Here is a 14231-nt window from a genome sequence, read left to right on the forward strand (position 1 = left end):
CCCAACTTATGTGTTCCTTGTCCTGTTTGCAGGTACAGAACCAACTGGAAAACTCAAAGTTCCACCTCCATCAGAGCCAGAGCCAGCAGGTCAAGCAGTACCTGTCGCTGGGCTCAAAGTTGGCCTCGTCGGCCGCACAGGCCCACGCCGTGCCGCACCCCCACGCGCCCGGCCAGCCGCTGGCCACCGTGCCCATCATGAGGAGCGGACACATGGCCTCCGTCAATGACAGCAGCAACCCCGACAGCCCCGTCACCCTGATGACCATGGCCAACCACGACAGTGAGGTGAGTGCCTGTCGGAGAAATGAAAGCTCTTGGCTGCTATCTTTTGCTGACTGTAGGGAAGTGAAACTGTGAGACGGGAAAAAGGGTGAAGTTGCAACCACGTTAGTGAGCAATTCTCCGGGGCACGGACTTTCCCGTCATTGCCATTGTAAACATTCTGATCTGCGGTTATTTCTGTTTTTGCTGTGAGAGATTATTGTCAGTCCTCCCACATTCTTTTATTGAGATAAGAGGTAACGCTTGTTTTAGACAGCAATCAGAAAAATACAGGAAGTCGTTCTCAACATGTATCTCTTTCTGATGTACTCATCAATAACTTCAAACTTTGTCATCTCTAATGAGAGAGTCTCGCGCAGGAGAAAGTTTGATGAGATTATGTCTTTCCCACCACAAACACTGGGCACTAACTGAAGACTTTTCCATTATTGGATTAGTCAGTGGGAAGTCCCTCCTCCAGAGGTGGACAGTTGTGGCGTTTGAGTCTTGGCATCCTCAGTCTGTTCTTGAGCCACTCTAATGACTTTATTCCTTTTAGTTTCCAATGGATGAAGTGATTGATGACCTTATCAGTCTTGAAACGGGCTTCAAAGATGGAGGCCTGGATTGCATGGAGTCTAACATCCTAATGCAAAACAATGTAAGCATACAATCTCTTTACTATGGATGAAGAAGCTAACACCCCACTTCATTAATGTAACCGGTATTTAGACCATTTGCGTGACCCACTTCTCTTCTTTTTAAAGGTGAATAGGAACGTCAGATACATAAGGTGGCAGCTTGGGAAAAAGTAGGGTGGGTGTGGAGGGTGGTCGAGGGGGGCGCTATCTTTGAGGTCAGCTTAAGTCGAGAGATGAGTCAAAGTTCATCAAGGCTTAGCAACAGTTCTCACATCATTCAAGATCGCAATTGCTGGTCAAGTAAAGCCTCCAACGTTGATTCCAACAAGACAGAATCACAAAATCTTTCTGCACGACTTGGCAAATCCAAAACAGGGCTAGTGGTACAGGTACTATGGGAATCTATCCAAACTCAATAAATCCCATATGGGAGCTAGAGCAGCAGACAGAGTCATACCCACTGATAAAGTGACAAGGAGCTAAACCCAAAAGATACTGTGACAGTGTGGGGGAGGCGGAGATAAGACCAAGTTAGTCTGCTTCAAACGAATCATTTTTGTTCTGCTTGTGTTCTTGGCGCTAATGGGATTGTTCAGGAACGCCACCGTGCCTAAATGTATTGGTTCGACCGAGTTAGCATTGATGTCTCACTTTGTCATCACATTCGGGAATGCGTACATAAGTGGAGGGACTGTCGGATCACGATGGGAGGAGTAGTTGTGAATTGTTGGAATCTTTTTGATAAGCTCTCCTCCACCTCTCCTTCTTCCATCTTGGGGAGATAATGAGGGTAGAATGCACTTCTGTTTGGTTTCTTCTTACCCCACACACTTCCTTCTAACAGTCCTCACTCATACCTACATGCTGTGGGTCAAATCAGAGAGGGACTTGTGCATGTTCCCATAAGTACACAAATGTGAATTAGACACACATGTGGGGGATGGCACGCAACAGCTTGACATCCAGCGCGGTTCATGAAAAGCCGTCTTTATTGCAGGGCAGGCGTACGCTTTCTCAGACAAAAAATGGCAGCCGTAGAAAAACAGTTTTGCCTCTGTTTCAAGCAGTTGACTCAGCTCGGCCTTTTCATCTAATGGGATGATATTTTCAACACAGAGCCCATCTCTGTGTGGGGTGGAATGGTTTTGAAAATGGGGCATTAGCGGAGGTCAGTGGGAGATGGAGTCGGGATGGTGGCCGTGGTAACAAACCCTTAAGGAGCTTGTCTTTGTTCCCTAAACTTGGCGTTAAGTTGTTTTGACTCATTGTGATGCAACATGAGCAATTTGCATGTCTGGGTTCCACATTCCTCTGAAAGTTTCCCATCATTCCACTTGTCAAGATGATAAGTTAAATCCCCCCCACCACCGCCACGGTTTTTCCTCGAAATGAACTGGTTGCCTTTGTCGCCAACAGGTGTCCCTCAGTAGCAGCATGCTGGACGTGTATGGGGGTGAACAAGGTATGAACCCCCCTAATGGTGGACTGAGTCCCACATCTAACCCCACAAAGCTCACAGTAAAATGGGAATACAGAGGTATGAACTCATACCGTGCGCTAACAACAACAAAAAAAGTCAACTAATTGTTGCATACGCGTCATTTCCATAAAATTTGATCAATAACAATAAGACACTCTGTTTTCCAAACGCTATTGAGGGTTTAATATTTTCACAATTCATAGGAAAGGCAAAATATAGCAGCATATTTTTTTTTCTTAGCAACATTTATGACCTTTTAATGGATAACAACTGTCCATAATTCAAATACTCATATCAGTAAAATTAAGTTCAGTGGGCCATGTCTTGACCATTATTGATCAAACTATATGAAAATGACCCATACGCTCAGTGGTCACTTTAATAGATACACCTCTACAATTTGAATAAGAAAAAGATCATGTATAATACCTGAGCACCAACACAGTACCAAAAAAGTGCTCTTGTATTGTATCTCAAGTGTATTTAAAGTTGTGTCCAGTGATGTTATAAATAGTCAACATAAGTTCGACTACACAATTACGCATATTTATTCTAAATACAGCACCCGTTTTTTTGGTCGGATGGAACTGATTGAGTTCTATTTGGTTAAATAAAAATTAAACAAAGACCAACACTCGGGCCCTATGAGTCTTATCAATATGGCGCATAAAGCAAAGAGGTCTTAAAACTATTTAGGAAATAGATAGTATCGCCTGAAGAACACTCATTCTCCGTGGGGTGCGGGCACCGAGAGGACACTATGCACCGACACAGACTCCAAATTGTCTTGATTGAATCAACAGAGACAAATTGGGAAATCCAATTTCAGTCCCTAATTATGTAATTTGGAAGAATGTGAATGCAAATATAAATGCGGTGGCATTTTGCTCCCCGTCTCCAAGGCCCCTTCGTAAATTTGCTTAATTACGGAGTACGCCGTTCTAAAAAGTGCTCACTTTTTTTTGCCCACAATGAGCTGCAGACATGCAGCAAGAGATAAACTGGGCTCTCTTTCATTCTGTGCGTGCGTGTGTGTGTGTGTGTGTGAGCGAGAGATGTCAAGCTTGTTGAGGCTCATGCACGGATGGAAACGGCACATTTAGCCTGACCTCAGCTCTGAGCACCCTCAGTGTCTCCCTTGACTGGACCTTTTTGTCTCAATCAGACTGCGTTGCTAATCAATTTGTAATATCATTTTTCTTTGTCTCGACAGAACACGACACACGGGTCATGGCCAAGGAGAGACAGAAAAAGGACAACCACAATTTGAGTGAGTGTTCACACAAACTTGTCTCGACTGAACAGCTTAATTTACACTTAAAACCCCTTTTTGTTGATTTTCAGTCGAAAGAAGGAGACGATACAACATCAACTACAGGATTAAGGAACTGGGGACACTCATACCAAAGTCTAACGACCCGTAAGTTGTACACATGACACATCAGAAATTCGGCCTTTATGACAATAAAAATGCCCAGTTTTGATCCGACACTATCAGAAATGCAATGGTTTTAATGTATGTTTACTATTAAATGCAAACGTATGCGTGGAAAGAATGCATCCTACAGAGGCATTTTTAATATTTTGCACCTCTGACAGGAAAATAAAGTTGCTATTGTTTTGAGTGTACCTAATATTGTGGCGAGTTAGTGTATACTTATTTGAAATGAATAGACGGTTCTGGTCATCTTACATGCATTTTTCTTCAAAAAATGTGATTTCAAAAACACACTTTTATTTCAAAATATTACAAACATAAATGCAAGGTTCATTACTGAAGGCTCGATATTTACCATAGTGTCGAAAATGTCACATAGGCATTAAGGCAGAATTCTTGATGAATTGGTTCATCTTAGATTGTGCAGGTTAACCTAACATTAGCAATAAATGGATTAGATTCCGAGCCCAACGGCACAAACTAAATCAAAAATACACTTGAACTTCTGAGGGCTGGGTCACAAGTGGGGAGCATTTTGAATCAACTGGGAAAATAACAGGTGGACGGGGCCTGAATGCAAATCCAGTGGCCATCTCCGGCAATTGAACTTTGCCGTACATTTAAATGCAAGGTCGGCCTTGTCACGGTGGTGCCATTAACGCGGGATAAAGGAGATTATCAGCTTTGATCCAAATGGGGTCTCACCTCTGCAGAAAAAGGACAATTTCACCACCTTACTTTTAAGAAAGGCAGTAATCTCGGACCTTAAATTCCCAATTCAGCTCATTCCCCGTCATCTCTCCCCCCCCCCCCCCCAGGATTAATTTTAGACACCGAGGAAGTACGAGAATGGACTTTCCACAGAGCTACTTAATTATTCTATTAAAATCCCCTTTCAGAATCCCATGTAAGGTCCGAGGATGAATAATTGCCGTGTGTAAATCATCATTTCTTATAATAGATTGTGGGGAAAACCATGTTAAAAAACACCCCTGATACAGGATATTCTGGGAGCTAAAAAAAACAGGTTATCTTGAACAATTTTTTTTCCCCACGTGTGCAGCGACATGCGCTGGAACAAAGGTACCATCCTGAAGGCCTCAGTGGAGTACATCAGGTGGCTGCAGAAGGAGCAGCAGCACGCTCACGAGCTGGAAAGTCGCCAGAAGAAGCTGGAGCAGGCCAACAGGAGGCTGATACTCAGGATTCAGGTAACACAATGCAGGGGAAACGGCCTCTGGATATACACTAAATCATTAGCTTAGCCAGAGAGGTTAAACTGGTCTAGCATTGAACTACTAATACCTCATTAAGAAACAAAAGCATTTATTTACTAACAATAATAAAAAAATTGTGAATGAATGACACCGCCATTGATTAAAATTAATATGGTGCCAGTCGCTGGTGTTAGCGACTACTTTTCAAAGGCAGTTTAATAGGGTTGATTTAGCCTGACACATATGCAGTTCCCACCGATTAATTTTTTTAACAAACAAGGCTTACGTGCTATTGAATTTTTTAAACGATTTTATTAACATGGTACCCCTCCTGAAGTGAATTAATTAGTTTCATTTTTATTCCACAAATGCAATTTTAATCAGAGTTCCGTGTTTTGACTAGTACTGGCACATACAATGGATTCTTACACAAAAAACAAATTGGGTTTCATTTCCCTTGACTGACTGAAGGACTTTCTACAGGTTCCTGATTGGCTAAAAGGGCTCTACAGTGAGGCCTTACAGTGCCACCTGTTGCTTTGGCATGCTCCTAACACCCAACAACTACACGATTAAAAAGAAAAAAAACATCAAAACATCCTCCAGCTTTTCATCGATTCAAAGAAATTACCAAATGCATCAATTGACACCTGCAGGCGCAGGACCGCTCGTGCTAATCTACAACTCCAAGAAGCTCTTTACGGCCCTCAAGTGTAAGCTCATTACCAGTGCAAAAGCTTTATGACTCTTAAACCAATACGATGAACCCCGCCTCCCCCCTGCTATCAAGCCAGGTCCTTCCACTCGCTCCCATCTCTGATTCCACTGATCTCGGCGCTAATTAGCCGACATATTAAGAGGGGAAAACAAGCAGCAGACAATACATAAAAGACATTGTGGAATCCCCCTCAGTGCTGGGAAAAAGCGAGGATGTATTCCGACTTGGATGATGAGCAAACAATCAAGGAAATGCAAGAGAAGTGGCGACGCCCAAACTCCCATCGTGCTACTCATATCGGCCAAACCTCAATGTGTTGATAAGAACAGGAAAAAGGTGTGGCAGAGATGTAAGCACTTTAGTTTAATAAATAAAAGCTATTCGCAAAGGATAGGTACTGAGGCCTCCCTCAAAAAGAGGGGGGAAAAAAACAACCACCCCATTTACTACCTAATTAATAGTTGTAAATATACCCCAAACTACCATCCCAAAACACATGAATACAATTTCAAACCCATCTTACAACATGACCCTTTAAAATAAATGGCTTACGCATAATTTGATTTTCATATACATCTTTTCAACATACTTCCTTGATATGAATTACTACTTTCCTATCAGCCAGAGCTTTGGCGCAGTCTGGTGGCAATTTAGGGCATAAGAGAACAAGCCCAAAATACGCAGCAAAAAGCTGAGCGTAAGAAGAAAATGCAGAAAAAAATGTGAATTGGTGACTGTTCATTGGTTGTGCCTCAGCTTTACTACGTCTTTTTAAAGCAATCTTTTTTTATGGGTTTTTACAGTTTCTATCTTTACTGCTGTGAGTACCCCAAAATTATATATTTTGGAAATTAATCGGCCGATCAAGCGTTTATCTGAAATTTTTTCTGCCAAATATCGTCATCGGCCTAAAAAAAACATCCATATCGGTCGGGCCCGAGTTTAAAGTATGTAGGAGTACCTCTCCTCTATTTAGGATTTTTAAAATTTGTTTTTAATATGGTCTCCCTATTGCAGATTTTCACCTATATCCCTTGCGATAATCAAGGGTTCACTGAACTTCTTTGGTTAAATTTGGTGGTTCACATTTTTGTTTTTTTCTGCAGGAACTTGAGATTCAGGCTCGAGCGCACGGCCTCCCGAACATAGCGACCTCTTTGGGGACGACGGACCTGTCCTCACACCTCCTTAAACAACAGCAGGCGTCCCCTCAAGCCCAGCAGCCCCCGCTCTACCAGGAAGACCCCAACGGCGATTACCTGCAGAGGATAGCCATGGTCGCCGGCGTGCCGTCCATCCCGATGCCGCCGGGGCCGCAGGACCACGTGGCGGGCGCCGACGGCTGCACCACCTTCTCCGACCCGCTGTCCCACTTCACCGAGATCTTCAGCGCCACGCTCAAGGGCGAGCACCGGCTGGACGAGATCCTGATGGACGACGCGCTGTCCCCGTTCGGCGCCGACCCGCTGCTGTCATCCCGCTCGCCCCGAGCCGCGTCCAAGGACAGCAGCCGCCGCAGCAGCTTCAGCTCAGGGGAGGGTGATGACCTATAATGCAAAAGCACACAGGGTCAAAAGCCGTATCAGACATTTGTAAAGACAATGAACACTGACCAAGCCCCCTTTTTCCTGTATATATTGTACAGCTCATGGACATCCCTATCTTTCCAGCATCTCTGCCTCCCACAAAAAGCAGAAACAGACTCGTACAAAAAAAAGGGAGAAACTTTGATTTTGTGTTTTTTTTTTTTTTTTTTTTTGGGTAACACTGTAGTAGCTGTACACTGAATCGTACTCCAAAGAACTGCTGAGATCCCGACAATATTGTTCTGTTTTTTTGTTTCCGACGTGCCTTATTCAGTCTTATCTATTTCTTCACTGTCATGTCTCACACTGCATCTTTTCGATGGTTTTTTTTTGTATTTATATGGGTTTAATCCATGCAATCATAAAATATATTTACAGTATATATTATCTAACATGCTACTTTTTTATTCTCAGTAGGGGTTGGGAAGACTATAATAAACCCCTTTTTTGATATGATTGGCTTCCTGTCGTTATCTGAAGGACATCACGACAGACATCCAACAGTAACGGAACAACAATCTTCCATCTGTGCTCTTTACTGGTATCTTAATTCTGAGTACAAAAAAAAAAAAAGCATCAGGCACAAATCAGTCTGCAAAATTGGGAGGGAAGTTTCACGGGGAAAGCGAAGGTGGCTGATTGGGAATGAGACAAGGGGGGAGTGGACAATAAAGACAAGTAGTACTACTGCTGATGAGTACTGTGAGCTGATGAGCCGTTGAGGGTGCATAATGACGAGAATAATGAAGAGCGCCTTCAGCGGCAAGGCCTGGAAAGTTTACCGAGGTGAGCGTCTAATAAAGTTGGCATAAGGACATTTGATTGCAAAGTAGGCGAGAAGACAAAATACTCACATTTGTTTGTACTGCAGGTGACTAAAAAGAAAATGAACGTGACCCACCCAGAAAACTAAGATGTTGACTTTACTACATTCTTTTTTTTTTTTTTTTTTTTTTTGGAACATGCACGTGCACAAACATTTTCGGGGGCAGGTGCTTAATCCAAAATTATTCACACAATTAAGAAAAACAGATGTAGATATATTAAATGATTTATTCATTTCTGGGAACAAAACTCACCACAGTCAATTAACCTATATACAAAGGAAGTTAAGGGAAGCTAAAGTGGATATACAGTTAATAGTCTACACACCCCTATTCAAATGGCGGGGGCTTGTGTGCACTGCGGATCAGCGAGGGGCACAAGTCTCACAAGAACTCAAATACCCATCAGATTAACCAAATCGATTTAGGAGGAAATTGATGACAGAGTTTCCCCCCACCCCCCCACACGCATTTTTAATGGTAGACATGTCTGGACTGCTGGCAGGCCAGTCTTCTACTCACACTCTTTTACTACAAAACCAGGCTGTTGTAACACCCGTGGCTTGGCACTGTCTTGCTGAAAGTCCCTGAAAAAGCCATTGCTTGGATGGCAGCATACGTTGCTCCAAAACCTCTATGTACCTTTCAGCATTAATGGCGCCTTCACAGATGTGCAAGTTACCCATGCCATGGGCACTATAAAACACCCCCAATACCATCAGATGCTGGCTTTCGAACTACGCTGATAACAATCCAGATGGTCTTTTTCTCTTTGGCCCAAAGGACATGACATCCATGTTTTCCGAAAACAATTTGAAACGTGGACTCGTCAGACCACAGTGTGGTCAGTTGTGTCAGTCCAACTCTGATGAGCTCAGGCACAAAGAAGCTGGCGTTGTTTCTTGGTGTTGTTCATATATAGCTTTCGATTTGCATGGTCGAGTTTTAACTTGCATTTGTAGATGTAGCGACAAACTGTGTTAACTGAAAATGGCTTTCTGAAGTGTTCCTGAGCCCACGTGGCAATATCCTTTATACAATGATGCCGGTTTTTAATGCAGTGCTGCCTGAGGGATCGTAGGTCACGGGCATTCAGTTTTCGTTTTCGGCCTTGCTGCTTACATGAAGGGATTTCTCCAGATACTCTGAAACTTTTGATGATATTTAGGACCGCGGCTTAAGAAATCCCTGAATAACATCAGTTTGAACATAAATAGCTTGTTTTTGTAGTGTATTCAATTGAATATAGGCTGAAAAGTAATTGCAAATCATTGTATTCTGTTTTGATTTGTTTTACACAACATCTGAACTTCATTGGAATTGGGGTTTGTAAAAAAATATACATTCCTATTTGTTATTTACAGTAAAATTGTATTTAAAAAGAAATCGGTCAGAATCTGATAAGCTATTGATTAAAACAAACCAATCGTGAGATCAATTCAATTGTTCTTGTCGCACAATGATGACATCACATGCTTACATGAAAACAGAAATTAGAAAAAAAAAGAAACAAAGAATATGAATGCTAATTTTTCTTTATTATGAACACGTAATGGGGAGCATGGTGGACATCTGCCTCACAGTTCAAATCTCAAATAAGTTTTTCTTATGAGCACATTTTAGGCAATTGTTGCACATAATACATACATGCCAATTACTCATGGACTCTCTCAACTTCGCCCCAATGGAAGTGTGCACACAGTACTAAAAAAAAAGATGCTAACTTTGCTCACATATTTGAATACTACTCAGCAGACAAAAAGCATATCCCAACTTCTTCCCGCATATCAAAGGCAACGCGTGGACAAAGTTCAACGCTCGTTACATGCAGGGCCTTCAAACGGGAATTGTGGTCGGATGAGGCAATGGTGACATCAGAACAAGGCGCTCTTTTATTTGGAATATCACACTTCATCAAGTTGCGTATGTTCAACTGCATGTCAGATTGCAGCGCCATGGAGTATCTGATAACACGTCAGCGCACGCCTGAGCCTTTGAAAACACATTCGGGAGACTTTGCGGGGACTTACTCTCTTCTCTTCGCATTCATGAGAAACTGATTAGACTATTAGGTTTTGGAAAGATTTGCAAATACTCCGTTTAATATCATCTGCCAATTCACTTTTAAGGCGAGCAAGGTTAAATAGCCTCAATAACCTTGCCTAAAATAACAGCTGCTGCATGATGTCCAACAGTAGATGGCAGCAATTTACTATGTTATGCACACAGCCAAATGATTTGGAGAGCAGTAGTGTGTACATTTTATATTCTTTCTTCCAAGATGCCTTTTTTAAATTTTGTATCAACTACAACACTAGTTAAAGAACATATTAACCAAGAAGGGCTCTTGTGAAGATTTAGGATTTTATACAAAGATGCCTTGCAATTAGTAGACATAAAGAGTAAACATATTGCTACATTATTTGTCACATTGACTAATGCTTGTCCCTTGTCAGAATTTAGTTTGATTTCACAAGTGATGACGAAAATTAACATACAGTATTTTACTAGATTCTTTCACACACGATAAAAGTATATTTGATAGAATTTAATATGATTTGATACAACAAGTAATGCACTCAGTTGGAGAAAATTAAACATTGTGAGGGTGGAATAGCAAAGTTTAATTCCCTTTATTTTAACTCGCTAACTGCTTTGAAGAGATGCCAAATTTTTTGCATTTTTATCACCAAAATAGAGCACAGTGTAGTATGTCCACCATTTTTTTTTAGTCTAATCTGGTCCTCAAACGCTTCATTTGTAGTGCAATTCCCGACTAAATTCCATGCAGCACAGCGCTATGCATGCTCCTGTGTAAGGCCTGACAACTCTAAAGCAGGGAAGGGATGTCGTGAACCCCCCAGCCGAGGAGCTCCTGTCACCAAAATGACGTTTTCGGAGGCCCTGGCAGCCACTGTGCCAGTTCTACAGTGCTCTCACCTGTCGAGCCTGCCATGGCTTACACTTAATCACCTCCCGCATATGCACATGTATGCGCGCGCGTGTGTCAATGACATGTCGACACACGAAAGAAACCTAAAAGGCCCTCATCTGGATTTAGAATGACACGTTTTACGTGCAAATTAGGTGCAGCACAAGTGGAAATCATAATATAGAGAGGCACTGAGCATCACATGTCATACAATATCTATTTCCAGCCATGAGTCAGAAATGTGTGACAAACAACAACCTTCCTCTCAACCGGCCCATTAACAGTGGAAATGTGCAAAACTATGACACAAAGGTCATTAAGTCATCCCATGATGCTATGAGCCACTTGGTAGAAAAATGACCAAACTGTGCTAGCATTAATGGTGTTACAGTAAATGGGTGGGGAAAAAAACACCAAGTTAAAAAAAAAAAAAAGAAAATAAAAAAAAAAAAAAGAAAAAAGAAAGAAAACACAAAGGGGTGGCTGGGCCTTTCCGAAATGCTATAAAATTAATGCGATTTCCAGAGTTTTTTATGAATCGCGCCAGATGCCAAATACATAACTTCAAACAAATTGACTTCCAATTATTGGTTGTGGTGCACCGCTTCCAGATGTGCAACAGATGGGGCCGGGGCGACCCAAGGTGTCTCGCCCCGTGCTTTGTGTTATTGTGCAGTAAAACAGCGGTGAGTGTGTGTGCGTGTGTGTTTTAAATCACAGTGTGGGCTGGAGGTGAAGGGAAGGACAGGGGACACAGGAACGGAAAAATAAAAGAAATAAGAGACAGAAATCTCCATCATTAGGTAAATCGACACAGCAGAGACAATGTAGGCCGTAATAGAGGCTGAAATTATGTAAAGGCAGATGAGAAATGTAAATGTGATCTCTGCTGTATCTTAGTTTTGGGATTAAACGGGGTGGGTGGAGGGATGGGGGGGGCGGTGACTAACAATTATGGTGCTTTTTTTGTGTGCATATGTTAATAGCTGAGAATATCCCTGCATGCATAAAGTATATTAGATGAGATTAGACGCACAGAGTTTTATAAACCAAAAACCTTTTTAACGACAGTAATAAGTAGCAGTCTCAATTGTTGTGATGAATAATTAGTCATTTTAAAAGTGAAAATGGGGTTTCATGAACAAAAAAAAAAAAGTTTGGCATAATTTCTTCATAATAAACACATTTTGGGGGTCTCCCTAATTTTCGTCCGCATATAGACTAATGCAGGTTCTAAAGAGAATTTTGTTAGATTTCAGACAAAACTATATTGTACCGTATATATAGGTTTTTGGACCAATACCTATTTTTTAAATAACTTAACGATACATTTTATACGAAACCTAATGTACTGTCATTAGTCGCAAATGGTTGGGGTTATTTACAAACGCTTAATTTTGACAAATCTGGACCAATGCTGTTTTTTTGAGAGGATTTAGTAGGATTTCAACAAAACAAAATACAATTTAGCAGACAATTGACATTTCACAAAACCTTAATTTAGTTACATGTGCATCATGCTTATTTTTGAAAGGATTTAGTAGGATACATTACAAAAAATGAAAATACTGTTCCTGGACTGAAAACAGTTGGGTTGCTACAGTAACCCAATTGCTGGGTTGTTTGTGTTGGGTCAAATTTATTGGTTATCTCTATGAGATCTAACACAATTGTTGGGTCAAATTAACACTTTATTGGGTTATATGGCTGATACACCCAAAATAATAGTACCCAATTTCTGGGTTATTTTGAGGTTGTCATATTTATTGGGTTAATTATCTGAGAGTAACTAAATTGTTGGGTCAAATTAACCTATTGTTATTGAGTTGAGTTGTCTAATTATATTTTGTCACGCACATACAGTATCTGAAAAAATGAAAGCAGGCGGCCATGACAGCCACCAACATAGGTACATATTGTCGAACTGTAGTACAGCGATCAAGTTGACAACATCATTTTTCAAATTTAGGATTTATTTGATTGTTTCACAATGTAGCGATATAATGAAACAAAAAAATAGAATGGCGGGTTATTTCAATTAACTCAGTTTGGGTTATTCATTTGACCCAACTTCTTTTGGGTCAAATTGACCAAAGCGGAAGTCGCTTCCTTTTTACGCAGTAATTGGGTAAAATGAACCCAAATTGCGCTATTTTTAACCTAACTGTTTTAAGAGTGTACGGTCCTCTGCCTGTTTCACAATAATTTAGTAGGATTTTGTAGAAAAACTGACATATTTTGGGGCTTACTTTAAAAAGCCTAATTTAGTCACACATCCAATACTTGTTTTGAGTGGATTTTGTTAAGATTTCAGCCACAATTAAGGGACTATACTTGTGGACCAATGTCTGTTGTCATGAAAATTTTGTAGGATTTTATACAAACAGTATTATACTGCACTTATGGGTCACAGGCCGTTTTAGCCAAAATTTAGTCGCATTTTACACAATAACTACAACACTAAATAGTAGAAAATGGACAAATATTTGGGTATTCATACAAAAGCTTTATTTTGGGACCATTGTAGTGCACTAGACAGAAAAACTACATTTTGGGGGTTACATTAAAAGGTTTTGTATATACACTAAATAACAACAAGATCACCCCCTACCCACACGCACACGCACACGCACACACACACACACACACACACACACACACACACACACAACACAGTATGAGGGAGGGGGATCTTTTACTTGCATATTGTACTTGCATGCTAATCCACAGGAGCAAATCCTGCCGCAGGCTGGTGTCACACACACTCAAATACACTTTAACCTTGTGTTATCTGTTTGACCTTGGACTTGCAGCAAAGGAGAAGACAGTGATGGAATTCTTTCATCGTGTTTTGTTTTATTTCTCCATATTTGACAGTGGGGGCATGATGATGTTCATTAGCAGAGGAAGATAATGATACCCCCCCCCATCTCCACGCTACCTTACTACTGCATTTGGGTGTTCCGATGGTCATCTTGTCTGCATTATTCATTCATCCTCCCCCTCTCTCTTTCCTGCAACTCTCCGACTGCCTTGTTTCACTTTTGCGACCCGGCCCAGGCGCTGGCCCTTTGGAGCTTGCATTCATCTATTATAGATGGGTAATTGTTTATTAAATGCAGGCCTGACCCT

At 41.3% G+C, this 14231-nt stretch overlaps 1 protein-coding gene across 7 annotated transcripts in view; it reads left to right on the forward strand.

Moving 5' to 3' along the window:
- tfec (transcription factor EC) overlaps positions 1 to 7799 on the forward strand; it is a 46912-nt gene extending 39113 nt beyond the window's left edge. For 5 of the 7 annotated variants that reach the window (XM_061761224.1, XM_061761230.1, XM_061761229.1 and 2 more), the window contains 7 exons: positions 33 to 287; positions 823 to 924; positions 2321 to 2441; positions 3598 to 3654; positions 3729 to 3804; positions 4886 to 5033; positions 6864 to 7799. In XM_061761224.1, the coding sequence (XP_061617208.1) occupies positions 33 to 287; positions 823 to 924; positions 2321 to 2441; positions 3598 to 3654; positions 3729 to 3804; positions 4886 to 5033; positions 6864 to 7310 (1206 nt within the window). In that variant the 3' untranslated portion in view covers positions 7311 to 7799. The remainder of the gene's footprint in view (positions 1 to 32; positions 288 to 822; positions 925 to 2320; positions 2442 to 3597; positions 3655 to 3728; positions 3805 to 4885; positions 5034 to 6863) is intronic. The other 2 variants (XM_061761225.1, XM_061761231.1) reach the window with 1 other exon arrangement.
- The last annotated feature ends 6432 nt before the right edge of the window (positions 7800 to 14231 follow it).

This window comes from Phyllopteryx taeniolatus, chromosome 22 (assembly GCF_024500385.1).
Source record: "Phyllopteryx taeniolatus isolate TA_2022b chromosome 22, UOR_Ptae_1.2, whole genome shotgun sequence".
Lineage (NCBI taxonomy): Eukaryota > Metazoa > Chordata > Actinopteri > Syngnathiformes > Syngnathidae > Phyllopteryx > Phyllopteryx taeniolatus.